At 37.4% G+C, this 24,384-nt stretch overlaps 2 protein-coding genes across 2 annotated transcripts in view; both read left to right on the top strand.

Moving 5' to 3' along the window:
- The first annotated feature begins 14,729 nt into the window (after positions 1–14,729).
- The window catches only part of LOC113496405 (semaphorin-1A-like), a 60,407-nt gene continuing 50,752 nt past the window's right edge, over positions 14,730–24,384 (top strand). The window contains exon 1 of the mRNA XM_026875599.1: positions 14,730–14,781. The gene's annotated coding sequence lies outside the window, so the exon portion shown is untranslated. The remainder of the gene's footprint in view (positions 14,782–24,384) is intronic.
- LOC113496404 lies at positions 18,509–22,329 on the top strand. Its single transcript, XM_026875596.1, has 2 exons — positions 18,509–19,501; positions 22,288–22,329. Exons 1-2 carry the CDS (start codon positions 18,703–18,705, stop codon positions 22,299–22,301), a joined length of 813 nt encoding a protein of 270 aa, XP_026731397.1. The 5' UTR covers positions 18,509–18,702; the 3' UTR covers positions 22,302–22,329.

The following is a 24,384-nucleotide window of genomic DNA, read 5'->3' as shown; positions in this document are numbered from 1 at the left end:
CAGTTTTCCTTGTTTAGTAACTCTTTGATATGAAGCTCCACAATCAGAAGAAAACTTTGACGCTGCTAATCTACTTTTAATTTCATATATCGGTCGGTAGTCGACATAGTTTTTCTACTTATACGCTACTAGAAACACTCATAATATAATTTTATTAAGGGCACCATATTTTCATTCAACTTGTAAATAAACCGTAGTACTTCAGTTTCCACGCAACATAACCAGTCTAGCAGAACTCTAATATTGTTATTCGAAAGCTTTGTTATATAAATATGTATCCCTACATTGTAACTTCTAACAACAGAGTCGGATAAGTGAGGAGTTCTTTCCACTCAACTTAGCTGAGTAAATAATTCATTTGTGTTCGTACGGACCAAAAGTAACACCTTATGCTTGGATAGCGACGACTTTGGAGGTGTTAAACTTAGGATAACAAACTACAGCTTTCAGTCCGATGTTTAGTCAAGCGATTAGTTCGCGCGTAGGTGGCCATTTGCTATAATTTGCCAGAACAACTATTACAAACACGATAAGAAATTGCAAATGCAATGAAAGGTACTAATTACGTTGTGTATTTTGTACTTCGCTAGACAAATAATGTCGAAAAATATTCTTATATCCTTTATCTAAATGTAAAGTATGCAGTAAAAATAAATTGCAAAATGATCCAATATTAAGCGTGACATATAACATTACACAGTGCAAGCAACTTATAATTCGATATTGGCAATCGATTAGCGTCGAGCCGGGCCTGTGCCAGCGTCGGTTTTCCTTAAGATCGATTCGATACGATTAACCGAAAAAGTGTCTAGTTTCATAAACTTCGAGAAAAACTGTTCAGAAAAAATCTTGGGTTTTGTAAATGTATGCAAATGGTAATTTTCTCATTTGTTTTTATGTACTAGATATAAATTAGTAATTTGAATGATCGGGGGACGTACTTGTAGAAGGTCAGTGTGTACAAAAACTGATAATTCTCGTTATATAAAATAAAAACCGGTCAAGTGCGAATTCATCGGCAAAAAAAAATGTTTCTGTTTAATTTTTGAACATAGATAAAACAATTGTAACTTAACCACGATTTTTATTTTTACTATAACAAATACATAGTTAATAATAAAGAACAAAAAAGTTACAGAGGTGACACAAATACCTACATCATTTTTTAACATTTCTACTGTCTAGAAGCAAAAGTTCATGTGATGTGATACAGCCTTGGGGATAGACGGAAATGCGGACAAATGGACAGACAGCCCAGCATTAGTAGCTGTAATAGACGACTCTCTAAAAACCAATTTCAGTATGAGCGAGCCATCCGTATCTCTGGAACATGTAACTATAATTTGTGCGAACATAGTGCATGTTTATTTTAGGCATATCTATATCAGCGCATGTCATCGCCCGGATGGGGCCAGGCTGTCTGTAGACTCAAGGCTACATCTTCAACGACACACACTTATGTAGATGTAACAACCTAGTACTGTGACAAGACTACACTTGAATAAATCGTAATGAGCAAATGTCAATAGGTACATACTCTTCTGCCCACTGGTTGTCATTAATGTGCGTGTAATAGGTAATGATATTTCACCTACGTAAATAAGCGTAGTGTTAATGTGATGATACACTTGAGGGTTTACTTGTAATATAATCGTGCGCTGAATGCTCTAGTGCATCACGGTTTTGCGAACTGAACTTTTTATCGGGCGTTTGCATGAGCACGGGTGATGCGCGATTTTTGATTCGACAAACAACCGGTCAAGCGCAAATCGCATTATAGCTTAAATCACAAATCGATTCGATAACTGATAATTTTTGTCACCCTCCAACAAATGTATGGCCGTAATAATCGTTGCTTAACATCGATCTGTATTTTTTTATATGTAGCGGCTAGCAAAAGACGTCATACATGAAGATTCAACTGTTTACTTATTCGTTCTCAGTTCGTGAGATACAATTCGGGTTTTAACCTTTGCGGTACTCTAAAAACAAAATAAAACAGGCAGATGCTTACTCGCCGAACAAAGGGTTGAGCATTCGCATGAACGTTACATTACAAGGCGCGCTCAAGTTTGTCACCTTTATAACCTTTATATTAATTATGTGAAAACATAAAACAACGTTTACTTGCCACTTGTTTCATAAAAATCAAGGCCTGTATGTCGCCAGGACGGTATAATAATAAGCTGCATATGCATGGTATGCTAAACTTATCATTATTATGTGAACGATTGATAAGAACAATACACGATCGTATACTCGAGAGACTTTTAACTGTCATATCTTATCAATTAAAACTGTTTTATGTTAATAAGTACATCCCACGCCAGATACCATGTGACATTAGATTCAAACTATTTTTAGTACGAGTGACTTGAAATCAATATTTGGTGGTTATTTTGGGGATAATTAGAATCTTATGAATTTTCAAAGTCGGTTTATTTAATCCTTTAATTACCCTACTCTTTATAATATTGGCATAGAAATGTAAGGAACCGATTAACTGAATGCAACAATTTCTGAGTTACAGATACTCTTATAACCTTAAGAGTAATCTAAATGCTGGTGAATTTGCTTTTCAACATCATGCTATAAACTAAAACTAAGATATCCATCAGCTCACCAAAGAGATCCAAGGAAACGATCAAAAAGATAAATGCAACTTAAACCAAAGCTGATTCTTAATCAAATGAATACTCACAAAAAAATCATACGCAATTTAAAAGCAATATATTTTGTATATTTTACATAATTAATCAAATATTTCTGTTGGAATTGGATGATGAAAAATTGTATGACAAATGGACACCCTAAGCCTTCGGAATGCGCGTGTTATGCAACGAGAGACACACCTGCGCATGAGTCGCCAAGCGGTCTTCTGACAGCTATTAATCTCATGTCGAGAATTTACTTAACATATACCTATGTGACATAATAAACTAGTCAGTAAGTCACTTCACAGTATTGCTATGAGTAAAATATTGCAGAATAATGACAAAAAGAAAAAACTCGGTATGCAATATTATTTTCACGACATTGATGAGTGTTTTTAGTCATACAGAAGCAATTGTTAATATACATTATTTTTAATGAAAATATTGAGTCTAGAATAGAACAGTATGAACCCTCATATTATTTCAGTTGAATTTAGGTTTCACTTTATATATTACGTAGAAATACCTACACGCAAATCTACAAAATTTGTAACCACATTATGGCCAACCGCTGAAGAGATTTTCCCGAATTGGTAGTATGAAATAAAGCTTTTCACTAACCTATCATATTCCTGTAGTTCCTGTACCAGCCCGAGCCAAAAGCTTATAAAAACTTGACAATATAATTTTTTCTATAAACGCAAGTCAACCTACGTTAAATTTTGCATGTTTTTCTATTGATCTCTGCCTATTATACAATTACAAACGTAAATTTCTAAGAAACCAATTAGAGGTGCTTACGAAACATCAATACCCTTACAGGATATGGGATAATTTGGCAAGAGTAGTGAAGGTAGCATTTAATTGGTCGCTGAGTTCCCCTTAGGCCGTGGTACCATGTTTTTGCCGTTTACAACACGCTTTACGCCGCGTCTCGTCAAAGCCTGTTGAAAGATGTCTTGCGATGAGAACGTGGTGATGATGACACATATGTTCTGACGGCGGCTGGAATCGGATGCTGCTTGCTACACATTATGCTCTAGCGTTATTGAAAGAAGCAATCTCTTATCGTCTCATAGTCCGTTAAAATGTTTCATTTCTTCTGTCCTGGTAATTGAATACCTTTTCTTCAGGAAAGGGTACCAGATACCAGTCCATTGCCAAAAAAATGGGAATTAAAATTTTGTCTTCAATCCATTTTTTTATACTAGACTATCATCGGCCTAGCCTTTTCCCAACTATGTTGGGGTCGGCTTCCAGTCTAACCGGTTTCAGCTGAGTACCAGTGTTTTAAAAGGAGCGACTGCCTATCTGACTTCCTCAACCCAGTTACCTAGGCTACACGATACCCCTTGGTTATACTGGTAGGTTTTTTTTATCCTAGACTGATTTTTGTTTTTTTTCGCATTAAGATATTCATTCCCAAAAACAGAAGTGAAACTGGATAGATAACCAGAGTATACTATAAGTAAAACCCGTATCTAGAAGGACCAAGACGTAGCGAACAGCGTAACGCTAATTGGCGTAAGCTATCTTCAGCGTTTAAATGGGACCACGGCCATACATGACATTATTACATCCACCTAACTGATCAAAGCAGATTTAAACAGTCGCCATTTTAAGTTCCACTAACATTGTTTATTGTACCATTATATTTACTCGTTAATTAGTATCAATAGTTAATTAACTGTAAATGCTTCGCAAACAACGTAAATCACTTAAGATATTTATCGCAAATATTTATATTGTATTAAATTGTTTGCTTCGTCATAACTCTGTAATCATGATCAATATGTTTTTTTTTAATCTTGGCTATAAATTAGATGTAATACATTATTTATTGTTAATTTGGTCCTTGGGCGAGGTCAGGTAATTTAAAAGGGACAAAACATTATTAAAGTTTCATTAAGTTATTTGTACTTACGATGATGATTGATTGCTATTGTATTATTTTAATCCTATATGCGTTGTGTGTGACGTATTTATTGGACTACTACTTCTTTATATTAATTTTAGTGGTGGTTATACACTTGAGAACCTCTTTATTATGTAACGTTCTTGCGAATGGTATGTTACAGGTTACAGCTCAGGTTTTTTTTCTAGTCTTTGGTTTCTGAAACATATTTATACATAGAGGTTTTTACGAGAAAAGTTTGTATAAATAACTCCATACCAATACAACCTTCAAACCTTCAAAAAAGAGCGCATTCTTTTTTAAAAGACCGGCTATGCACTTGTGACTCTTGCAGCGGGTGTCCATGGGTTTTGACCAGGGACCGGCCGGATACTCATTGAAAGGGTTTTTGAAGGGGTTTTTTTAAGCGCTTCAAGAAAAAACCCTATGACATATGTTACACCTTCGAACGGATTACTGTAACCCTGTTCCGAACAGGTTACCCTTTACTACCCTGTAACACTGTAACAGGGTAACCCACTCCAACCTAAGACAATGCAATATGCACTCTTTATCATAGACATTAGTTTGAAAATAGTATAACCACGAGCGCACGTGACATCTTACCGCCCAGCGGCGCCATTGCTGCATTTACCGAGCAACTTGTAAACATGGAATAAAAATCATTGTGGATATGATCTTACAGTTTAATTTTGCTTGTCGCACTTTTCAAACGTTGTGATATATATTTTTCGTGTCTATACTTGTAGACCAGGGTCGATAATTTCTAAAACCAAAAAAAAAAAAGTAGGATGAAACCCATTAGAAAAGGAGGGGAATATTATAAAAATGAAAGGAAAAATAATTTACGGGTGATCTGAGGTCGGGAAGGGGGTGGGAGTGACGTTTGAAGAGTAAAAAACGGTTTTTATCGATTTCCGGCAAAACTAAAATTCGTATCGAAAAAAGTCAAATGGCAAAGTTCTAAAAGAAAAAGATCTAAAACTTTTGTGTTTACATTTTTTTCACATAACCTCAAAATTTATGTGAAAAATCTAAAAACCCAAGATTGTGGTTTTTTATTTTTATCTTTTACAAAAATTTATTTTTGTAACGAAATTTGGTGAAAACTTACTTTTTTGTGTCCCAAATACGCTGTAATTTATTTTATTAAAAATATTTATTTTTTCACCTTATTTTGAATTAATATAAAAAAACACTCTAATTTTCAATCGAAAATTGACCCGTCAAATCTTCTCAGAAAATGCAAAAAATGAAAAAAAACTTGTATTCGACGTTTTTTTTAAATTATTATAAATAATTTAATCTAAAAAATTTGATCTCATTTTGTGTTCAATAGACCAATAATCGAGGAAGGTTTTAGGCTAGGTATATAAAATTACGCTGCAACTAATAGGAGCGAAGATTTAACGGAAAATGTGGCAAATACGGGGAAAAATATTAATCTTCGAGGGCTTTCGTTCAAAAATTCCTAACTTATATCTTCTAACCACGCGGACGAAGTCGCGGGCAACAGCTAGTTACCTACATGACGTTTCGCGCGTAGGTAGTTTGTCCGAGAGGCGCGAGTCGCGGCGCGACGCGTCGGCGATAGAAGAAAATCAGCTGTAGTCTTAGTAAAGCAATGAGGGGCCGCTAGGGTGCAAGTATGCAGCTCAAGTTTAGTGGGTAATTCAGGGTAACACGAATAAAAGCCTTTCGTGAAGGTAACCACTTCAAAGGGTTAAGTTATTGAAGGGGTTAACCCCTTCACGTGGTTACCATAATGAAGGTGTTAACCATTTCGCTGGGTTTCGAGGATGTAACTCGAACAAAAGGTAACACTGCGATATGAGTTACCCCGTGTACGGGTTACCCTGTCAAACGGCTTAACTCTAAAGTGGGGTTGTCCGGTCCCTGGTTTTGACATAATTTTATTTACTAAATATGTTGAAATTTTATCTCTTCGTAAACAAGTGATACCTATATCTGCAAGCGTTGAGGATATTAGAAATGGCTTGAAGGTTTTCGCAAAGTCATCATGACTTAACATAACATTTTATACATTCGAGCAATTCGTTCAAATTTAAATGATATGTCACTCGACCATACGGCATTTTTAGTAGGTCTTATTAAGGTAAATGTACTATGTACAAGGTATCCAATGGGTCTTAGTCTGTCAAATCCGTAGTCGGTAGCACAAACATCGAAGATAGCTAAAGTAATGAAATAATGTAAAAGTAGATATTTATTTTAGATAGGACTGCGAAACCTCGGCTTAAATACGATTATTACAATTTTAAGCGTCACAATATAAATCCATACTTTACTTGCACTGCATTTATCGTTGACAATCATAAAGCAAACAGCAGATACTGTGTATAAAAATATTCTGTAACATTACTGACGCCGCCGCCGTCAGAAAATTTATGCATAAAATTTTGATCTTTATCATGGTCGTGATAGAGTGTAAATTGCGGTGAGACTGTTGTATAGATGGATATAATTCACCATCTTACCTGTGGTGCCTATTGCAGGCACATTAACCATTATCAAGTATCGATATCAAGTGATTTACTAATGCTTGCTTGTGCACATATACTAGAGCCATTTTATATCCTCAGTGACCGAAGCGCGATACAGTTTCAATTCAATTGACTGGCTTGTTGGTCTAGTATCAAGTGAGACCGACTGGTATAACACAGGTTGTGAGTTCGATCCCCACACATGACAAATGTTTTAGAATAAATTTATTTGTTTAAACATAGGTAACAAATATAAAAGCTCTTAATAAATAAAAAAAGACTCACTATGTTTCGCCTCACTTGGCATACAAATATTTGCTTAAAACTAGTACAACCATGAATTCAGACATAAACACTTAACTAGTTTTTGTGATGAGCACGATCATTTCTGAGTCTGGGTGAAATTTATGTATAAGTAATGTGTATATATTTAGACAATTCTAAGTATATTTCTCAGATATCTGGAACTTACAGGCTTTGCTAAGTTCGACACTATATGGCGCTGATCGTTGTCGAATATTATTATTATGATTGAATAGCCGCGATGTTCAACGAGCAAGGGTGGCAATAGCGACTGGCGACTTGCTATTACTCGGCGATAAAGCACTCATGGTATGCGTCAATACTGAATCAGTACTCAGTTCAATAGACTGATTCATACGAATAACTTCATTGTGGCTTAATGGCATGGATCAATCGATTACTGAATACCTACACGTTTATAATATCCATTACATATGCAGCTCGTATCATTTTCCTTTCGTTGGCACTACTATTACATAATTATAAAGCGTACAAGCTTATAAATGCCCTACTTCTGGACCTCTTCCTATAGAGGAATGATTTGAACGTTGGTCATTACGTTAGCACACGGCGTGTTAGCGATTAAAGATTCTAATATTTGGAATCCAAGTTTCCTCACAGTATTTTTCACCGTCGTTTGTCAGTGGTGTTGAAGAATTATCATAAAAGTACGTATAATACTTATAAAGTCGCATTTTTGTTTGCCTTTCTTAGCATCGAAGCTGCACCTCGTGAATACAAATCCATGCAAAGAACCTCAAGGTTAAAACAATATAACATTACTTACATATTATGAGTTTAAACTGAAATCTATGTTCGTGAAAATAGCGCTAACGAGTAAATACGAGAGCTGTTGTTTTAAGCCTTATGTAATTACCAACACGGCTTGTATCTTTCAAGAGTGCTTCAGTTACAAGAATCCGTTTTATCGTTTGAAGTTTCCTAGAAAATTCCATTTAAACTTTGTTCGCACATTGTATTTGTTATTCCATTTTAAACGTGAATAGTTAGTATAAATAATGCTTGGAGCTAAGAACGTATAAGCACACCAACTACACCTGGCAAGAGTTAGAATAACAGACGTTTTCGCTGAAAATACGTTAAAGCATGAACTTGCTAATAAATGTTATGATATCCTACTAATATGCGAAAGAATTTGAATGAGCGATTTCGTCTGTGGTTCGAGGGAACCGGCTGAAATCAAAATATGAACTGAAGATGAAAATAAATCTGAATGATGTTCCTAACTAAGGTAATATACTGTGTTAAGTTTGTTGAGTGCTTTTTAGGGTTCCGTACCTCAAAAGGAAAAAACGGAACCCTTATAGGATCACTTTGTTGTCCGTCTGTCCGTCCGTCTGTCCGTCCGTCCGTCCGTCCGTCTGTCAAGACCCTTTTTCTCGGGAACGCGTGGAGGTATGAAGCTGAAATTTATATCAATTACTCAGGTCTACTGTCCCTTGAAGCTGTGAAAAAATCAAACTTCTAAGGCAACGCAATCAAAAGATACAGCCGTTTATGCCGCAAATTTTCGACACTTGCAAGGGAATCAAAACCTACAGGGTGCTTCCCGTGAACTCAGAATCTTGAAATTTGGTACGAAGCAACGTCTTATACCATACATAAAGGAAAAATTACAAAAACCATAATTTTTTAGTTACATCACATAATATTTTTTTTTTAATAATTTTAAACTTACTACCTATTTCCTCATAAACGCGTAGAGGTATTAAATTGAAATTCATACCAAATACTTAGGTCTATAATACCTTTAAGCTGTAACAAAATCAAACTTCTATGTCAACGCAATCAAAAGAAACAGCAATTTAAGCTGCATATTTTGAAACGCGCGAGTACTCGCAAGGGAATCAAAACCTAAAGGGTACTTCCAGTCGACCTAGAATCTTGAAATTTGGCATGAAGCAACGTTTTACAATCGAGTCATATATATTTATATGACTCGATTGTCGTAATGAACGAACTTTGTAAACCTTGCAGGTTTGTACGGAACCCTCGGTGCGCGAGTCCGACTCGCACTTGGCCGGTTTTTTTAATTTCCTTTAGCTTGGAAAACCACTTTTCAATAAAAATAATAAATCATTTTATCTTTAAAATAGCGAATTCCGGAAAGAAAATATATATATAAAACGTATATTTCAATTCTATGGTATGGCACAACGCCAATTAATTTTTACCCAGATCGGTGATGAAACTAAAATAGCTTATCGTCACTAGTCTCTGGCCCTTGTCTTCGTCTTCGTACGTCTTGTTTGAAAATATTACAGACTACAGAAATGAAAACATTTATAACATCATAATTTCTAATAAAAAAAAGTTTATCAAATATGTACCTTTTCAAAATCTGCCGGGGCGCTAAATGAAGATACACAATATCTAGCCTTAAAGGAAAAATAATTTACACAAACATAATTCTTGTTTATGAGTAACATAAAGTACGATATTCACACACCACACGAATAGCTATCGCCAGACAACAAAGTAACATAATTCTGAAAATCCTTTTGTAATAAACATGAGATAAGTTCATTGTGCCAGTGTACTTTATTATGTCAATGAAAAGGAGGAAATAATCCAAAGCCCTCAAGATTAACCAGCTAACATAATTTGAAACAAGCTATTATAAACATAAAAACAGTACTGAATGTCTTCTATGAAAGCTTCGTTCCTTTTTACTGCTGATTGTGCGGCGAAAACACCTGAGCAACAAGGTGGGATGAACAATACCGCGATTGCAGCGAGATAGCCAACTTATATACGGAACTACGAACCACCGACGATGCTTTATAAGTAATAATAATTCTTAAGATGAGTTATTATACAGTTTTAATGATGATAGGCAAAGAGAACAGTAGATTGATCATCCAACTCGTCCGAAAGACGATTCAACACTCAAGTTGAGATGTAAAACCAGCATTAAACTTAATTACTCCGAATAAAAGTCGGCGGAACTCTGACCAGACTGAGAAGTAATTACATTTCTACAGGCTTTGAATTTTAATCGTTCACGAGACTGGAGGGGCGGCGTACCGCACATACGCCCCCGTGGATCGCTTCTTACATTCAATTTATACGAAGCGAGTAAGTAAATTATTAAATTCATTGAGAGGCACTGGCAAACTCCATTAATAGAAATACGTATAAATTCCGAGCTCACTGTTTGGATTTTGAATTATCCATCACACTGAAACAATATGTAGGGGTAATGGAATCGATGATTGTATTACGACCACGTAAATGGTACTCCTAAAATCTGTTCTATTTTTGATTCGAATCATGCCTGCCCAAATCTGCTAACATCATTACATTGAAAACCGGAATTTATGCAAGTCTTTGACTCGGAAAACCATAAAAATATTATGTTTCTGTAGCATTATCAGAGATTCAAGTCAAGATGCGAGGGACTTCATTAGAGCTTCCTTTTAGCGGCAGGTGCGAGTGACGGCATGTTAGCAGCGGGCTCGCCATTGGCTGATGCGCAAACGCTGATTTACGAGAGCCGGCATCATGCAGCTGCCTCCTACAGTTGCCACTACACTACAGTTAGACGGAGCTGTTGTTTAGACACGATGCACCTAAAAGGAAGTAGCGTAACCAGATATGTCAGACAATATGGAACACCTTTTCCTATTCGTGTTTACTTTATGGGCCGGACGCGTTCTTATAAATGTATCCAAGTTTTAGTTCAACTAAAATGTAAGGAGGCAGAACTCATAAATATATTTATGCGCCTGAATTTTAATGTTAATGTAATCACAGATTATGAATCGTCATAGCATTTTTAGCGTAGTATTAGTCTGGCACACACCTTCCGCATAGCGGCGCAGTAGCGGCGGTGGCGGGCTGGCGTGACCAGAGACATGACAGCGGCGACGGCGGGCGCGCCGGGACACCGGCAGAGCCAGGCACGGCGCGCGGTTTCCGACACGCGATGTCAGCCTACTCAATCGGACTAAAAACTACGGAAACAATATAAAAATTATCGTACTTCGCAACTAATACTTCCGAAGTTACAGCGCGATAACTTTTATCTGTTCTTTTTTGTCAAGTCATATAATAACAGGGTGATTTACGGACGATCGTCAAAGCCTTGTTATGGCTCATGTTATCTTGAGGGACGATGTCGGTTAATTACTCGTGAAGACAAAAGACAAGCGCACCATCCAGTCTCTGCTAAAGAGCGCAGGGTTATTTGTCAGCGTCAACTGCAGCGTGTTTCTTTTGTCACAACGTCATTCATAACCGGAGCTCCACCGTACATCAGTACGCACGACCGGACCGGCCGACGTCGGCAAGGAGTGATGTTCACGATTAGTCCTCAGAGCCCGCATCTCTATGATTAATGTTAATTACACCTCGATTTTCCCGCGGATAGCGATTAAGACCGCCATTAGACTACATCCCAAGGCGATCATTACTCGTACTTTTCAAAGATCTCAACATTTTCTCTGATATATACCTATAAAGTATAAATGCCAACCTCTGGCATTGGCCCTGATTGTAGAGCACACAAGCGTATCCCACTTAAGAAATTGTAATCCTATTGAATACATATCTTACTACATTTACATCAAAACGCTATATACGATGCCTGATTTTGATTTAAGCAATTGTAAATAAACCAAAAAGATATATTATTTACTAATGGAGGGCGATATCTGTTCACAATGGATACGTAGCCTTATAATAGTCGACGCAAGTGGAGCGAACGAGGTGTCAATAGCTCTGAAGAGGTTCTTCATTTCAACTAATCGAGTATTTATTCTGTAATTGAGCCGTCAGGGTTCGAAATTGAGCATCAAATGGGCTAACGTGGGTACCTACGTATATTCGCAACGTCTCTCATACGTATCGCTTATATTTGAACAGAACTAGGTTCGTTTAAGTGGTACAAGCACTTGTCTTTTGTATCACCTACATAAAGTAGTAAAGCGAGCTTATCGCATCGCCGTTCTAGCGGTATCATGCGCTACAACATCATTTACAAGTAACTTATGATTATACAAATGTACAGACTGTACTGCACTTTACTTCAACGGTAACAATATTTTATTTAGTAATGTACTTTGGTTCTATTTCTTGAGGCAGCTGAGGTTGGTTTACGTTGACTAATAGAAAACTTGTCAGTTCAGTCGTTCGTCCATATCACGTAATTACGTCAGCTAAACTATTTGATATAATAATCGCCAGGTACGCATTACGGTCGAGCAGTTCGTCACAATTCAACGCTGCTAACTTTTTCATCGGCTCCAATAACCGTTAAATTTGATTACGACGTGTATTGAGATGAAAACGACAGTTGCTTAACAAGGTATTGCTGTTTTGGTCCGTGGGTGGACTTTCTTGTACACCTTTTACTGGTCTCAGTTACAACAACAATTCTTACGCAACCCTGATAATACTGACAAGTTTATGCGTTGTCATTTAAGCTTTGTGGATTGTGCAAGTGCACATGACAATTATGTTATTGCTTGCTCAATTATTTGCAAACCTTTATAATATTAAACCTATTTTGTACATAGTCAGGTAAAAAGTTCAAGGTGTATTTTTAAAGCCAATTCTTTTCAAATCACATCAGCTGAAGCAAAGAGTAAGTGGCTTGTAAATTATTTAAGGCCAGTCTAGACCGAAACTGTAAATCCCTGCAATTACCACTACCTAATGTCGGTTCCTGGAAGTTCAATGTTGGAAACAATTAGCAAAGCAAGCTAGCGGTATGAAACATGTTTACAAATTAAAAAGTAATGATTGAGTGTGCCTGTGCAGCTATTACAGAGCCAACAAAAAATACTTTTAATTACTTGAGGCCTAAATGGGGATTTTGACTAATGGATAACATCGTTTGTATTATTTTTGTTTGGAAATATTCATTCGTTTAGATTTTGGATTTGGATAATTAATTATGGTATAAGTTATAGATTTGACGCAATAATTATAATAAGTTTAGAACTCAAATGGCTAGTAGGTACTCAACCTGGAGATAAATACTTTTTGGATCCCTAAAGAAATATACAAAAAGACCCACCAAGACCGCGTCCACACAGACAAGCACCTACTTACATACTACTAAGCTGAGTAACTATTAAAGAAGAAAAAAATACGTATGAAGAGATACTAAGACCGCGCACTTCTAAGTTGAGTTGGAAAAAAGGCGCGGCAGCCGGTCTGTTACCTAAATCAGTTTTGGCATACCATTACACAACTCGGAGATCATCGATGACCCCACGACATATTCTATTAGCGCCCACGATTAGCGAACTATCGAACTAAACCTTTACATAAAATACAGCATTATGAGCATTATGACACTTCGTGACCTCAATCCACGAATTTAAATATTGCGTAAACAATTGCATAATATAGTTTTTAAGTATTCTTGTAAAGCGTGTTCCTTGATTTATCACGGCGTTCTTAGATTTCGATATGGTTGACGCATCAATGCTGGTTGACAGATAGCGGCCATATTGTAACCAAAACACTATTGAAGCTTTGGCAAAGTCTGAAATAATAAACAGAAGAGACTTATAAAATATCTTTGGCTTGCAACCTCAAATTTAAAAGATATCTGCTGTTAGCAGACTGCCCCATAAAATACTTTTTACTGCGTCATGTATTCTATAAGCTTCTTTATTACTCTCCTGCCGTTATGTGGACATAATAATATTATACTTAGATCGTTTAAAAAGCTGATGGACGACTTTAGTGGGGCGATCCTTTAAAAACGGCCAAGTGCGAGTCGGACTCGCAATACTTATGGCCCGTAGGCTACAAGAAAAAAGAGAGGAAAAATATTGGTCATTAAAAAAATTAACAACTGTACCGACTGCTGATTGATCTTTATTATAAGTTTTTTTTATTATAGAATAGAGGCATCAGGAACACATTGTCAGCGAAAATTGCAACATCTTTGCAATTTTCGACAACATTATCTGAAGAAATGGCAAAAAAACATATTTTACTTCAAATGTTTACCTCTTTGTTCGACTACAACTCTCTTACTGCAGTATAAGTGTATTGAGATAAAAACGACAGCTTAACAAAGCGACAAACAAAAACCGAAGTTTTAGTTTTTAAGTAAATCCCGTTTAACCTTTTTGGCTACTTAACCCCAAAAATCCATGAACTTCTTGTACTTACCTCAATATTTACTACCTTAAATCCGTAGGCAGGAATGACAGAGCGCTACCAATACGTAACAGTCATTATTATAATGCGGCAGTCACGATACTCGATTGTTTAATGGTGCCCACGCTAATAGGTTCTTGGTCAAACTAATTAACAAGTACACAGCCTATAATAATTCTGATTTTCTCATTTGTTGCAGTTCAACTGGTGCGATATCGGCCAGTAAATACTATAACACTAATTCTGTATTCACGAATAATGGGTAAGTATTACTGTAATTCTTATTTGCGCCTGAATTTCATTATATTGCGAGATTGAGGAAATTTTAGTGTTTGTTATCGTTTCTATTGGTAATTGTTTTAATATTTAGAAAAGTAACTTTCTTATTTATTGTTGTTCAATCAATCATTTTATTTGCAAGAAATGTGGTACATTTAGGTGTTATTATATTGCAAGATCCTCACATATCGCCTGTTTTGGCATACAAACATTACGATAATATAAATTTAAAACTATAATTTCAATTTCTTAACATTTTGTTTGTTATTCTCTTAATTTGAACCGATTGACATGGAACAAACATAAAATATTAACTGAAATTTGTCACGATACATGAGAGAAAACTGAAATTGAATTGGATAAACTGTTAATGAGTTCATCACGTATAAGCAAACAAACATTGTAAAAAATTGTTTCGATACTGTTGTAAACCACACAGAATTTCCTGTTTTTCAATTTTAATATATTTACATATTATGTAGGTTAAGCTTTATATGTTTCATCACTTCAGTAATGACACAATGCTGAAGAAATACCAGATCGTTAATTCGAATGACAATAAAAACCAAATCAAGGAATGAATCTTCAAACTTTTTACTAAATCAGAAACTTGTGGCTTTGCAAATTCATGGGCGTCGTTCTTCCTTTCATTAATATTTATACTTATAGATATTTGAATAAAGCTCGAATGCATTATTAAGTATCTACACCTCTATTTAAATATTCTGTGAGTACAGCATTCTGATGCAAATTGTGGTACAAATACTAGAAATATCAGATAGTATCAATGAATAAAATAACTAATATGTTATCTAAACTAATGTTACATAAATGAGGTGATCTTGATAAGCATCGCCGATAAATTACGAGCGGTATCAGTGGGCGTAGCGACCTGTTCATTCATAAGACCGCGGGAGGTAATCCGTGGGGCACAAGGACTCGCCCACGCTCCTCCGTATTATCTAAGTCCGTCCAAAAAATAACACCTCCTTGATCCATTTTATATGACCACTTAAGCGTTCTAACTAGAACATGATAAGCCCGTCCATTACATACGGTTTACTTCGTTATTCTTTTGATAGCTAACATAAAAAATATTACCTATTCACCGTACTTAGACTACCCAAGGCTTATTTTTTTGTCTTAGATGAGTGACAATAATTCTGTGAATTGAACGTGTATTATGATGCCGGAGAGTGATACGTCACTCACTCGCTCTATTGTTTAACAGATTACATGTTGTCTGCTCTAAGAAACTCGCTCCACTCGAGTTAATGATGTGATGTTTACAGAGAACTGTGCCAAGTGACCTAGCAAAAGTAGCGTGAAAAAACTGTATACATTAAAAAGTTTTTAGAATTAATCTTCAACTCGTTCCAACCACACTGAACCTACCATTAACAATCACCGATTAGAAATCGATTTTGATTCGGCATAAAAAGCAATTTCAAATTGAAACCCGGAAATGTTACAATTCGAATGTTGCAACTTCTGCTATTAGTTTAGCAACAACAATGGAACGAATAACATTTTACGAAATTAATAGACCAGGAGCGTGGTCTCGCGGTCACTATTAAAGTTGATTGACGCATACGTTGAATTGCAACAAATGTATAATTACACAGGTTTCCACGTGCACTGCGGAACGGAGTGGAATGTAGATTCAAGGCGAACAGCTGACATCATTACCTAAGAAAATGTTATAAGGTAAAGTTAAGGAAAATCAATTACTATCAGAATTTCTGGCAGACAAGCCGACGACGCAATTTAAAGGCTTCGTATAGTTAACATCTTATGCATTATTGATAAGCTTTAACTAGCGATTTATGCGTAAAATTATTGCAGTCTGATTAATAATGTATTCCAGGTCGAATTGTGAAATGGTGTCGTGTCATGTAACGATTTTAAGTGAGAAATCAAATCTCGAGGTCGTGTCAAATGTTGGGCTTAGCATTTGTATTGTTATGCTCAACAGATGTAACTTCTTCAATCCGGATACGTAAGAAATGGCACACTTAATACTTACCAAGAAAAGTTGGGATTAGATAATAAAACACCAAGAAACCGAACCTTACTTCTGGTAAAAGACCTATTATGTTAAGATTAGACTTAACATATCTAGAAATGTAAACCTTTCAACTGTTCCATATTCAATATTGATCTTAATGTCGTGACCAGGCTGTTAGCTGAGATGATTTAATGATTGAGGATAAATGAACAAGACCACGTCAACTTTGAGTTCCAAGAATTATATATTGAATTGCTCGGTCACCTATTACTGTGATTTAAAGTTTTTTTTTTATTTATTGCACGCATAAAAGTGTCTAATAAATTGTGTATTTTTTGCTTCAGTTCTAAGAAACGTCACTTTCCAAGGATTACTAGTTTTCTGCTATAACTTTTAGGGCAATTTTTAGGCTTCACCGCCACTGTCTGTCTGTCTGACACAAGGCTGTATCTCATGAAACGTATAAGCTACACAGTTAACTCTCACTTGTATTGGTGTCACAGCTAATAAAACAAATAACACATAAAAATAGAGGTTAGAGAGGTTAGGCAATCACGGACATCATATTTTTTGCAGATTGTTTTGTCTTGACCAGTTTTTTTAACCGCAATGTACCTACATGAAGTAATTCACGTCACAAAGGTTAACATGAGTGATTCTTGAACGTTATGAATATTAGAGAGCGACAAGTTTCAGGCGAAGCCCTCAATCATAAGTTAGCACGCGACGAGGTTGGCAGCCAAATTATTCGCACGGGGAAACCCTACAACGTAAATGTCTGGCAATCCTTCGGACTAAAGCAATAAATAAGCTGCCATGTTAAAAGGATTAGCCTCTTTGGAAGATTTCCTGCTTTAACAATAAGGTTTTTCGGCCTTGAAACTGCTTAAGACAGTCTACTCGTAGCTACGATCCCTCAAAAGACATCCAAGGTGTTCTTATTTATAAGTTTATTAAAAAATGAAACAAATATCGTTGATTGTTGACAATTTTTGTTAAAGACGTTGCTGCATTTTGTAGGCAATCGATGGGGCCCGTTTTAAATATAAGTGGACCTAATAGCACGCCCATAAATCGGAGATTAGCATGGGTTGTAGGTACCTACGTAATACTTTTCTTAGCAGCATATACTTTGTGGGAGCAATCCGGCTGTTCCTCGGTACGTTCACAATGATTGATGACCCTCGACGAATACAGAGGAACCACCACCAACTTTTAATAGAAACATTATTGCAAGTGTGGAAAAGAGACAAAACACTAGGCAATGTAGAGCGCTGTCTCACTCCCACAATTCCAATAATATTAGTTAAAGGCGTGGCGGTAGGTCCCCTGTACCATAAATTATTCTGCAAATAACGTACCGCACGGAACATGAGGAAATACTAATGTTGTGATGATGCTATGATTAATAGTAGACAGTAAACAATTATGCGTAAATATAAATTGTTAAGAGGAAAGTTTTGACCGTCAACCGTTGGCTTGCTCAAGTATTTCAGCACTTGCTGTTAATCCCACACGAATATCAGAACTGTATATTATTGGGTAAGTGAAAGATAGACCAATAAGGTACAAATTGATTAATCATCTGAAGTCACAATGCGTGGGTATTGTGATTTCGAAAACATCTTTTGAAGTTGCTAATACTAGAATGGAGCTCAAACTAATACTTAAAGCAAATGCAAAAAACTACAAATGTAAAATAAAAAACGATTCTACAATTGTTAAGTATCTGTGACCGCGTCCTTTCCCGCCCTCTGAACTGTCATACGAACTGTCATCTGTCAAACCGTATGTGAATAAACCAGTGCGTTGCTAACCTGCGATTGTTTAACTTGTACCTACGACCTTTATACATAACAGTGGCGACGAGATTACCTACAATTGCAAATAATCAAAATGTCTAGTGTTCAATTCGGGATTTTACATAGTTTTGACCACAATACGCAGACGTGGAAAACGTACAAAGGTCGCATTGCTCAATATTTTTTGGCCAATGATATCAACAAGAATTCTGATCCGACAGGCGATAAGAGGAAAGCCATCCTCCTCAGCGCACTCACAGAGGGTACCTACAAATTGGTAACGGATTTGGTACTCCCAAAAGATGTGGTAGATGTGCCCTACGAAGACTTGTTAACACGACTGGACGACCATTTTACCCCGAAAAGCGTGGGGTTTGGCGAGCGTCACAACTTTTACGCGGCCACTCAACAAGCAGGCGAAACTCACTCGCAGTGGGCAGCGAGACTACGAGGCCTTACGGCAAAGTGCAACTTTCTCAACGTGGAAGAGGCGCTCCGTGACAAGTTTATCATGGGGTTGCAGCCAGGACGTGAAAAAGAGAAGCTGTACACGAAGGACCTCACCGATCTCACCTTGGCCAAGGTCGTGGAGATGGCAGAGAACCTGAGCTGCGCGCGCGCTGCCGCCGTGGCCAGCGCAGGCGCCGCGGCTAGCGCAGTCGCGCCGTCTACGCCGGACCAGCTTTTCAAGATTGCAAATGTTGGAAAAAGTGGTAGTGTAGCGAAAGTGAAATGTGGCGTGTGTGGTTATACGAATCACAAATCGGCAGACTGTAGGTTCGCAAATTATGTGTGTAAAAAGTGTCACGTAAAAGGCCACTTGCGTAAAATGTGCACTAAAGTGAATTACGTACAGGTGGATGGCGGTGACGAGGGTGAGGATGACGATGACGGTAAGGTCTATTATATCCGTTCATTCAGGGGAGAACCCATGGTAGAAACTGTTTTTATTAAAAATGTTCCATTTAAATTCGAAGTTGATAGTGGATCTACAGTAACTGTAGTGTCGGAATGCTTTTACAAAAGTTATTTCAAAGATGTGCCATTATCAAATACTGGTAAACAGCTGAGGACGTACAACGGGGGCAAAATAGTGTGTGTAGGTACAATGCGGTTACCGATAAGCTACGCGGACCAAACACACTATTTGGTTATTTACGTAATTCGTGACGGAGGCCCCCCGCTACTTGGTAGAGATTTTATATCTTTGTTCAGCTTACATTTGATTCCGGTTAATTACTGCACCGATTCAGATGTGCCCATCAAGGATTTACAAATGCAATATCCGAGGTTATTTTCAGATAAATTAGGAACTTTTAATAAATACGAAATCAAATTATTGTTAAAAAAAGACGCTAAGCCGGTTTTCTGTAAGGCACGCCCGGTAGCATTTGCTTTACGAGATAAGGTCGAGAAAGAAATCAATAGATTGGTCGATTTAGGTATTCTTGAACCTGTAGAATATTCGGAATATGCTTCACCGATAGTTCCGGTTTTAAAACGGAATGGGACAGTCAGATTGTGCGCAGATTACTCTATAAGTATAAATAAACAATTATTAATAGAACAATATCCACTCCCCACGACTAGCGAGTTATTTTCAAAAATCCATGGAGGCCAGCAGTTTAGTAAGCTCGATTTATCAATGGCTTATAACCAATTCGTTTTACATAACGATTCTAAAAACTTGACGTGTATAAATACGAACCGTGGATTATATAGATTTACGCGTCTAGTATTCGGGTTAGCCAGCGCGCCGTCCATTTTCCAACGCGCGATCGAGAGCTTGCTATCTGGGTTGGATGGAGTGTTGTGTCTACTTGATGATATTTTGATAACGGGTCGTGACAAGCAGGAACATGTACAAAAATTGAACTCCGTTTTAAAGCGTTTAGAGGACGCGGGATTGACATTACAAAAAGAAAAATGTAGTTTTTTCCAGGACAAAGTCAGTTATTTAGGTTATATTATTACTAAGGACGGGTTAAAAAAAGCTCCTGAAAAAATTAAGGCCATGTTAGAAGCACCAGTCCCCTCAAATATTAATCAGTTACAATCTTTCTTGGGACTGATCAACTACTACAGGAACTTTGTACCAAATGCGTCCACTATTCTCAGTCCTTTATACGATTTATTAAAAAAGGGCTCTAAGTGGGGATGGACTGATAATCATGATAAGGCGTTTAAAACAATAAAACAAGTAATGACATCAGAGCAAGTCCTCGCACATTTCGACCCGAACGCCCGGATAATATTAACGGTTGACGCTTCTCCGAGTGGGTTGGGAGCAGTCCTCTCACAAGTAGGCTTAGACGGTGTCGAAAGACCGATTTCATTTGTGTCGCGTACCTTAAATTCGGCGGAAAAGCGTTACGCGCAAATACAAAAGGAAGCAACCGCCATTATTTACGGAGTGCGACGATTTCATCAATATTTGTATGGCAGATCTGAACCATTCATTTTACGAACGGATCACAAGCCCCTTTTATCTATTTTTGGGGCTGATAGGGGAATTCCAGAGATGTCAGCAAATAGATTGCAACGTTACGCGTTGTTCTTAAGTAGTTATAACTATAAAATAGAATACGTGCGCAGCGCTGATAATAGTGCGGACTATTTGTCCCGCGCGAGCCTGCCGCGAGCGATGCATGCGTGTGCGTGCACCGAGGAATGTAAGTGTTGCGACTGCGAGGTTGCATATGACCGCGCGACTTATGTATGTTTTGTTGTAGATGGAAGCATGCCCGTGACATTAGAGAAATTGCGCGAGGAAACAAGGGGTGACGTAGTGTTAAGGCAAGTGATAGACTTTATTTCGAATGGATGGCCGCCGAAAGTAAACGACTTAAGGTTAAAGCCGTATCACATGTGTAGAACACAGTTATCTTTTGAGAATGGGTGCGTAATGAGAGGTCACAAGGTGGTTATACCTACTAGCTTATATCAAATAATTCTTAAAGAGTTACATGCTTCACATTTAGGGATAGTTAAAACAAAGGCCGAAGCTAGATCTAGATTTTGGTTTCCGGGAATCGATCAAGCTGTAGAAACAATGATATCTTCATGCGAAGTATGTATTCAGCTGCGACCTTCGCCACCGCGAGCCCCGCTGGTCCATTGGGAATTTCCACCATGTCCTTTTCACAGAATTCATATAGACTTTCTTGGTCCGATAAAAGGTTGTGTGTATTTAGTAGCGGTTGACGCGCATACCAAGTGGGTGGAGGTATTCAATATGAATACGGCTACGTCTACGGCTGCAGTCATAGTAAAGCTATGCGAGTTTATGTCACGATTTGGAGTTCCGAAAACAATAGTGAGTGATAATGGCACAGCTTTCTGTTCACGTGAATTTGAACTATTTTGCGCGACTAATGGAATTTCTCACATGACTTCACCGGTGTATCACCCACCGAGTAACGGCCAAGCCGAAAGTTTTGTCAAAGTAGTAAAAAAAGGAATAAAATCATATCTTATGTCGAGCCATAACGCGAAAGACTCATCGGTAAGATTGCTAAAATATCTGATGGATTACCGTAATTCAGTTCACACTACTACTGGGTTATCCCCTGCTCAGTTGGTTTTTGGTCACAAGTTAAGGTCGCGTTTAGACTTAATCAATCCGAAGTCATCGGCTCCCTCGTCACCGTCTGTATCCGATCACGTAAAAAATCAACAGTGTATGCAAACTAAACAACAAGGGAAAAATAAAGAAAAGAATTTTGAAATAAGTGATATTGTATTATATAAAAGATTCGTTAACAAAGCAAGTTATACATGGTGTAAGGGCATCATATTGAAAAGAATAGGTAAAGTTTTGTATTTAGTAAAAGACCTTAAAAACTCAGAAAGTTACAAAAGACACATAAATCAGCTGAGGCTTTATAAAGGAACACGTAACAATAATGAACAAGAAGCGTTGTTGAACTTACCTGGGTCGTCTGGGCTATCTTCATCTCCGCCGCCGTCGCCGCCTCCAACACCGCTGCCGCCGCCGTCGCCTTCGTCAGCTTCTTCAGGAACAGCTGTACCGCAGCCCGAGCTCGACTTACCAAACTTCTCTCCGGGTAGCTCAGCCAGAGGGAGGAGAGCAGAATTGTACGAAGGAGGTACCTCTTTGTTAGTGAGGGAAGACGAGTCCGAGAATTGCTCCCCTCAGATTGCAGAGAACGAGCAGCGAATTGTAGCGAATGATGCAGTTGTTGAAACAAGAGAAAGACCTGTAGACTCCGAGGATGAGTTCCACGAAGCGGAAACCGACACCCAGGAGACACAACATGATAGCCAAGTAATTACGACAAATAGATCGCTACGAAAACGCCCCGTGATTAGTTATAGGAAGTATTTTTAGTATTGCTTAATTTAAGTTTAGAGTTTAAGTACTTTTTGTAATAGAGGGAGGGATGTTAAGTATCTGTGACCGCGTCCTTTCCCGCCCTCTGAACTGTCATACGAACTGTCATCTGTCAAACCGTATGTGAATAAACCAGTGCGTTGCTAACCTGCGATTGTTTAACTTGTACCTACGACCTTTATACATAACAACAATACTACAGGTTACTTGCAATCACTTACGACCCTGAATTGGACGACAATCTGAGCATTGTTATCTTTTTGCAAATCTAATCCACTTACAATGGACGTCATTTGTTGCTTGATCTTTATACGCAGATAATTGAATTGATTTCCTGTAATTACAATGTTCATCCTCAATTAAATATTCAATAAACGCTTTAATATCTGTACTTACTTAAATAAGTTCAAGATTATGCTAAATGAACAAGTTCAGTTTCCATTTTGTTATTTAATTGAAATGTTGTTTACCTCGAATCATTTTGCTCACACCTGCCAATTTAACGACAAAACCAGAGGGCCTGCTAGCTCCTAATGTAATATTTTTGCAGGTGTGGAAGAGAGATGCCGCTCTATACTGTGAATAGCATTGTTTCGCTTCCGCAACTAAAATATTATTTTAAGATGTTACGTAGGCCGCGGAATTAATATTCTGATTGTGATTAGGGAGGATAACCTTTTTATGTATTTTATTTGATTGCATTCACAGTTGTCAGTGCTACTCATAATCTTGTTTTCTTATTTTACGATCTGAAACTTCAGCTTAAAAACCGATCTATATGTTAACAATGATCAGACAAGTAGCTAAACTGTATTTTGTGTACAAAAGTCAAAAGTTTTATTTAAAAACTATGTATTTAAATTGAGCAACCAAGTAGCACTTTTAGAACTACAAAATACAATTATCGTTCGAAAAGTACAAGTTGTCTGCACTTTAGACCAAAACTCATAAAACACAATACGTCAAATCTTACTAATCCTACTAACAGAATAAACGCGAAGGTTCGTACGTATGGACGTACGGATATATACATCCTCCTCTTTTACGCAAAAACCACTGTACGGATTTAGACAAACTTCGTACACAGATAGTTTACAATCAGGATTAGACCATAGCATAATTTCTATCCCAATTTTATGTTCCAGTAGGTTTATTTTCGATTCGCAGCGGGTGAGCACGCGGGCAACATCTCGTCATAATATATGTATGTGTAACACTTGTATGACAAAACAAATGTCACTTCACAGAATAAATACTTTTATCAGCAGCGTTCACAATTCATAACTATTTACGTATGAATGTATGGTACAATGGTGTCTAATTATCAAGCGCAGCTGGCTGGCACCTGCAGACTTATCGCCAGACCACTGAACTCCAATGACCTTTCCAGTATTAACACGCTGGAACTGGGCTCACCTGACT

The sequence above is a fragment of the Trichoplusia ni genome, chromosome 8, assembly GCF_003590095.1.
Source record: "Trichoplusia ni isolate ovarian cell line Hi5 chromosome 8, tn1, whole genome shotgun sequence".
Lineage (NCBI taxonomy): Eukaryota > Metazoa > Arthropoda > Insecta > Lepidoptera > Noctuidae > Trichoplusia > Trichoplusia ni.
The sequence above is the reverse complement of the archived record's forward strand: the minus strand, read 5'-3'. Positions and strand labels throughout refer to the sequence as shown.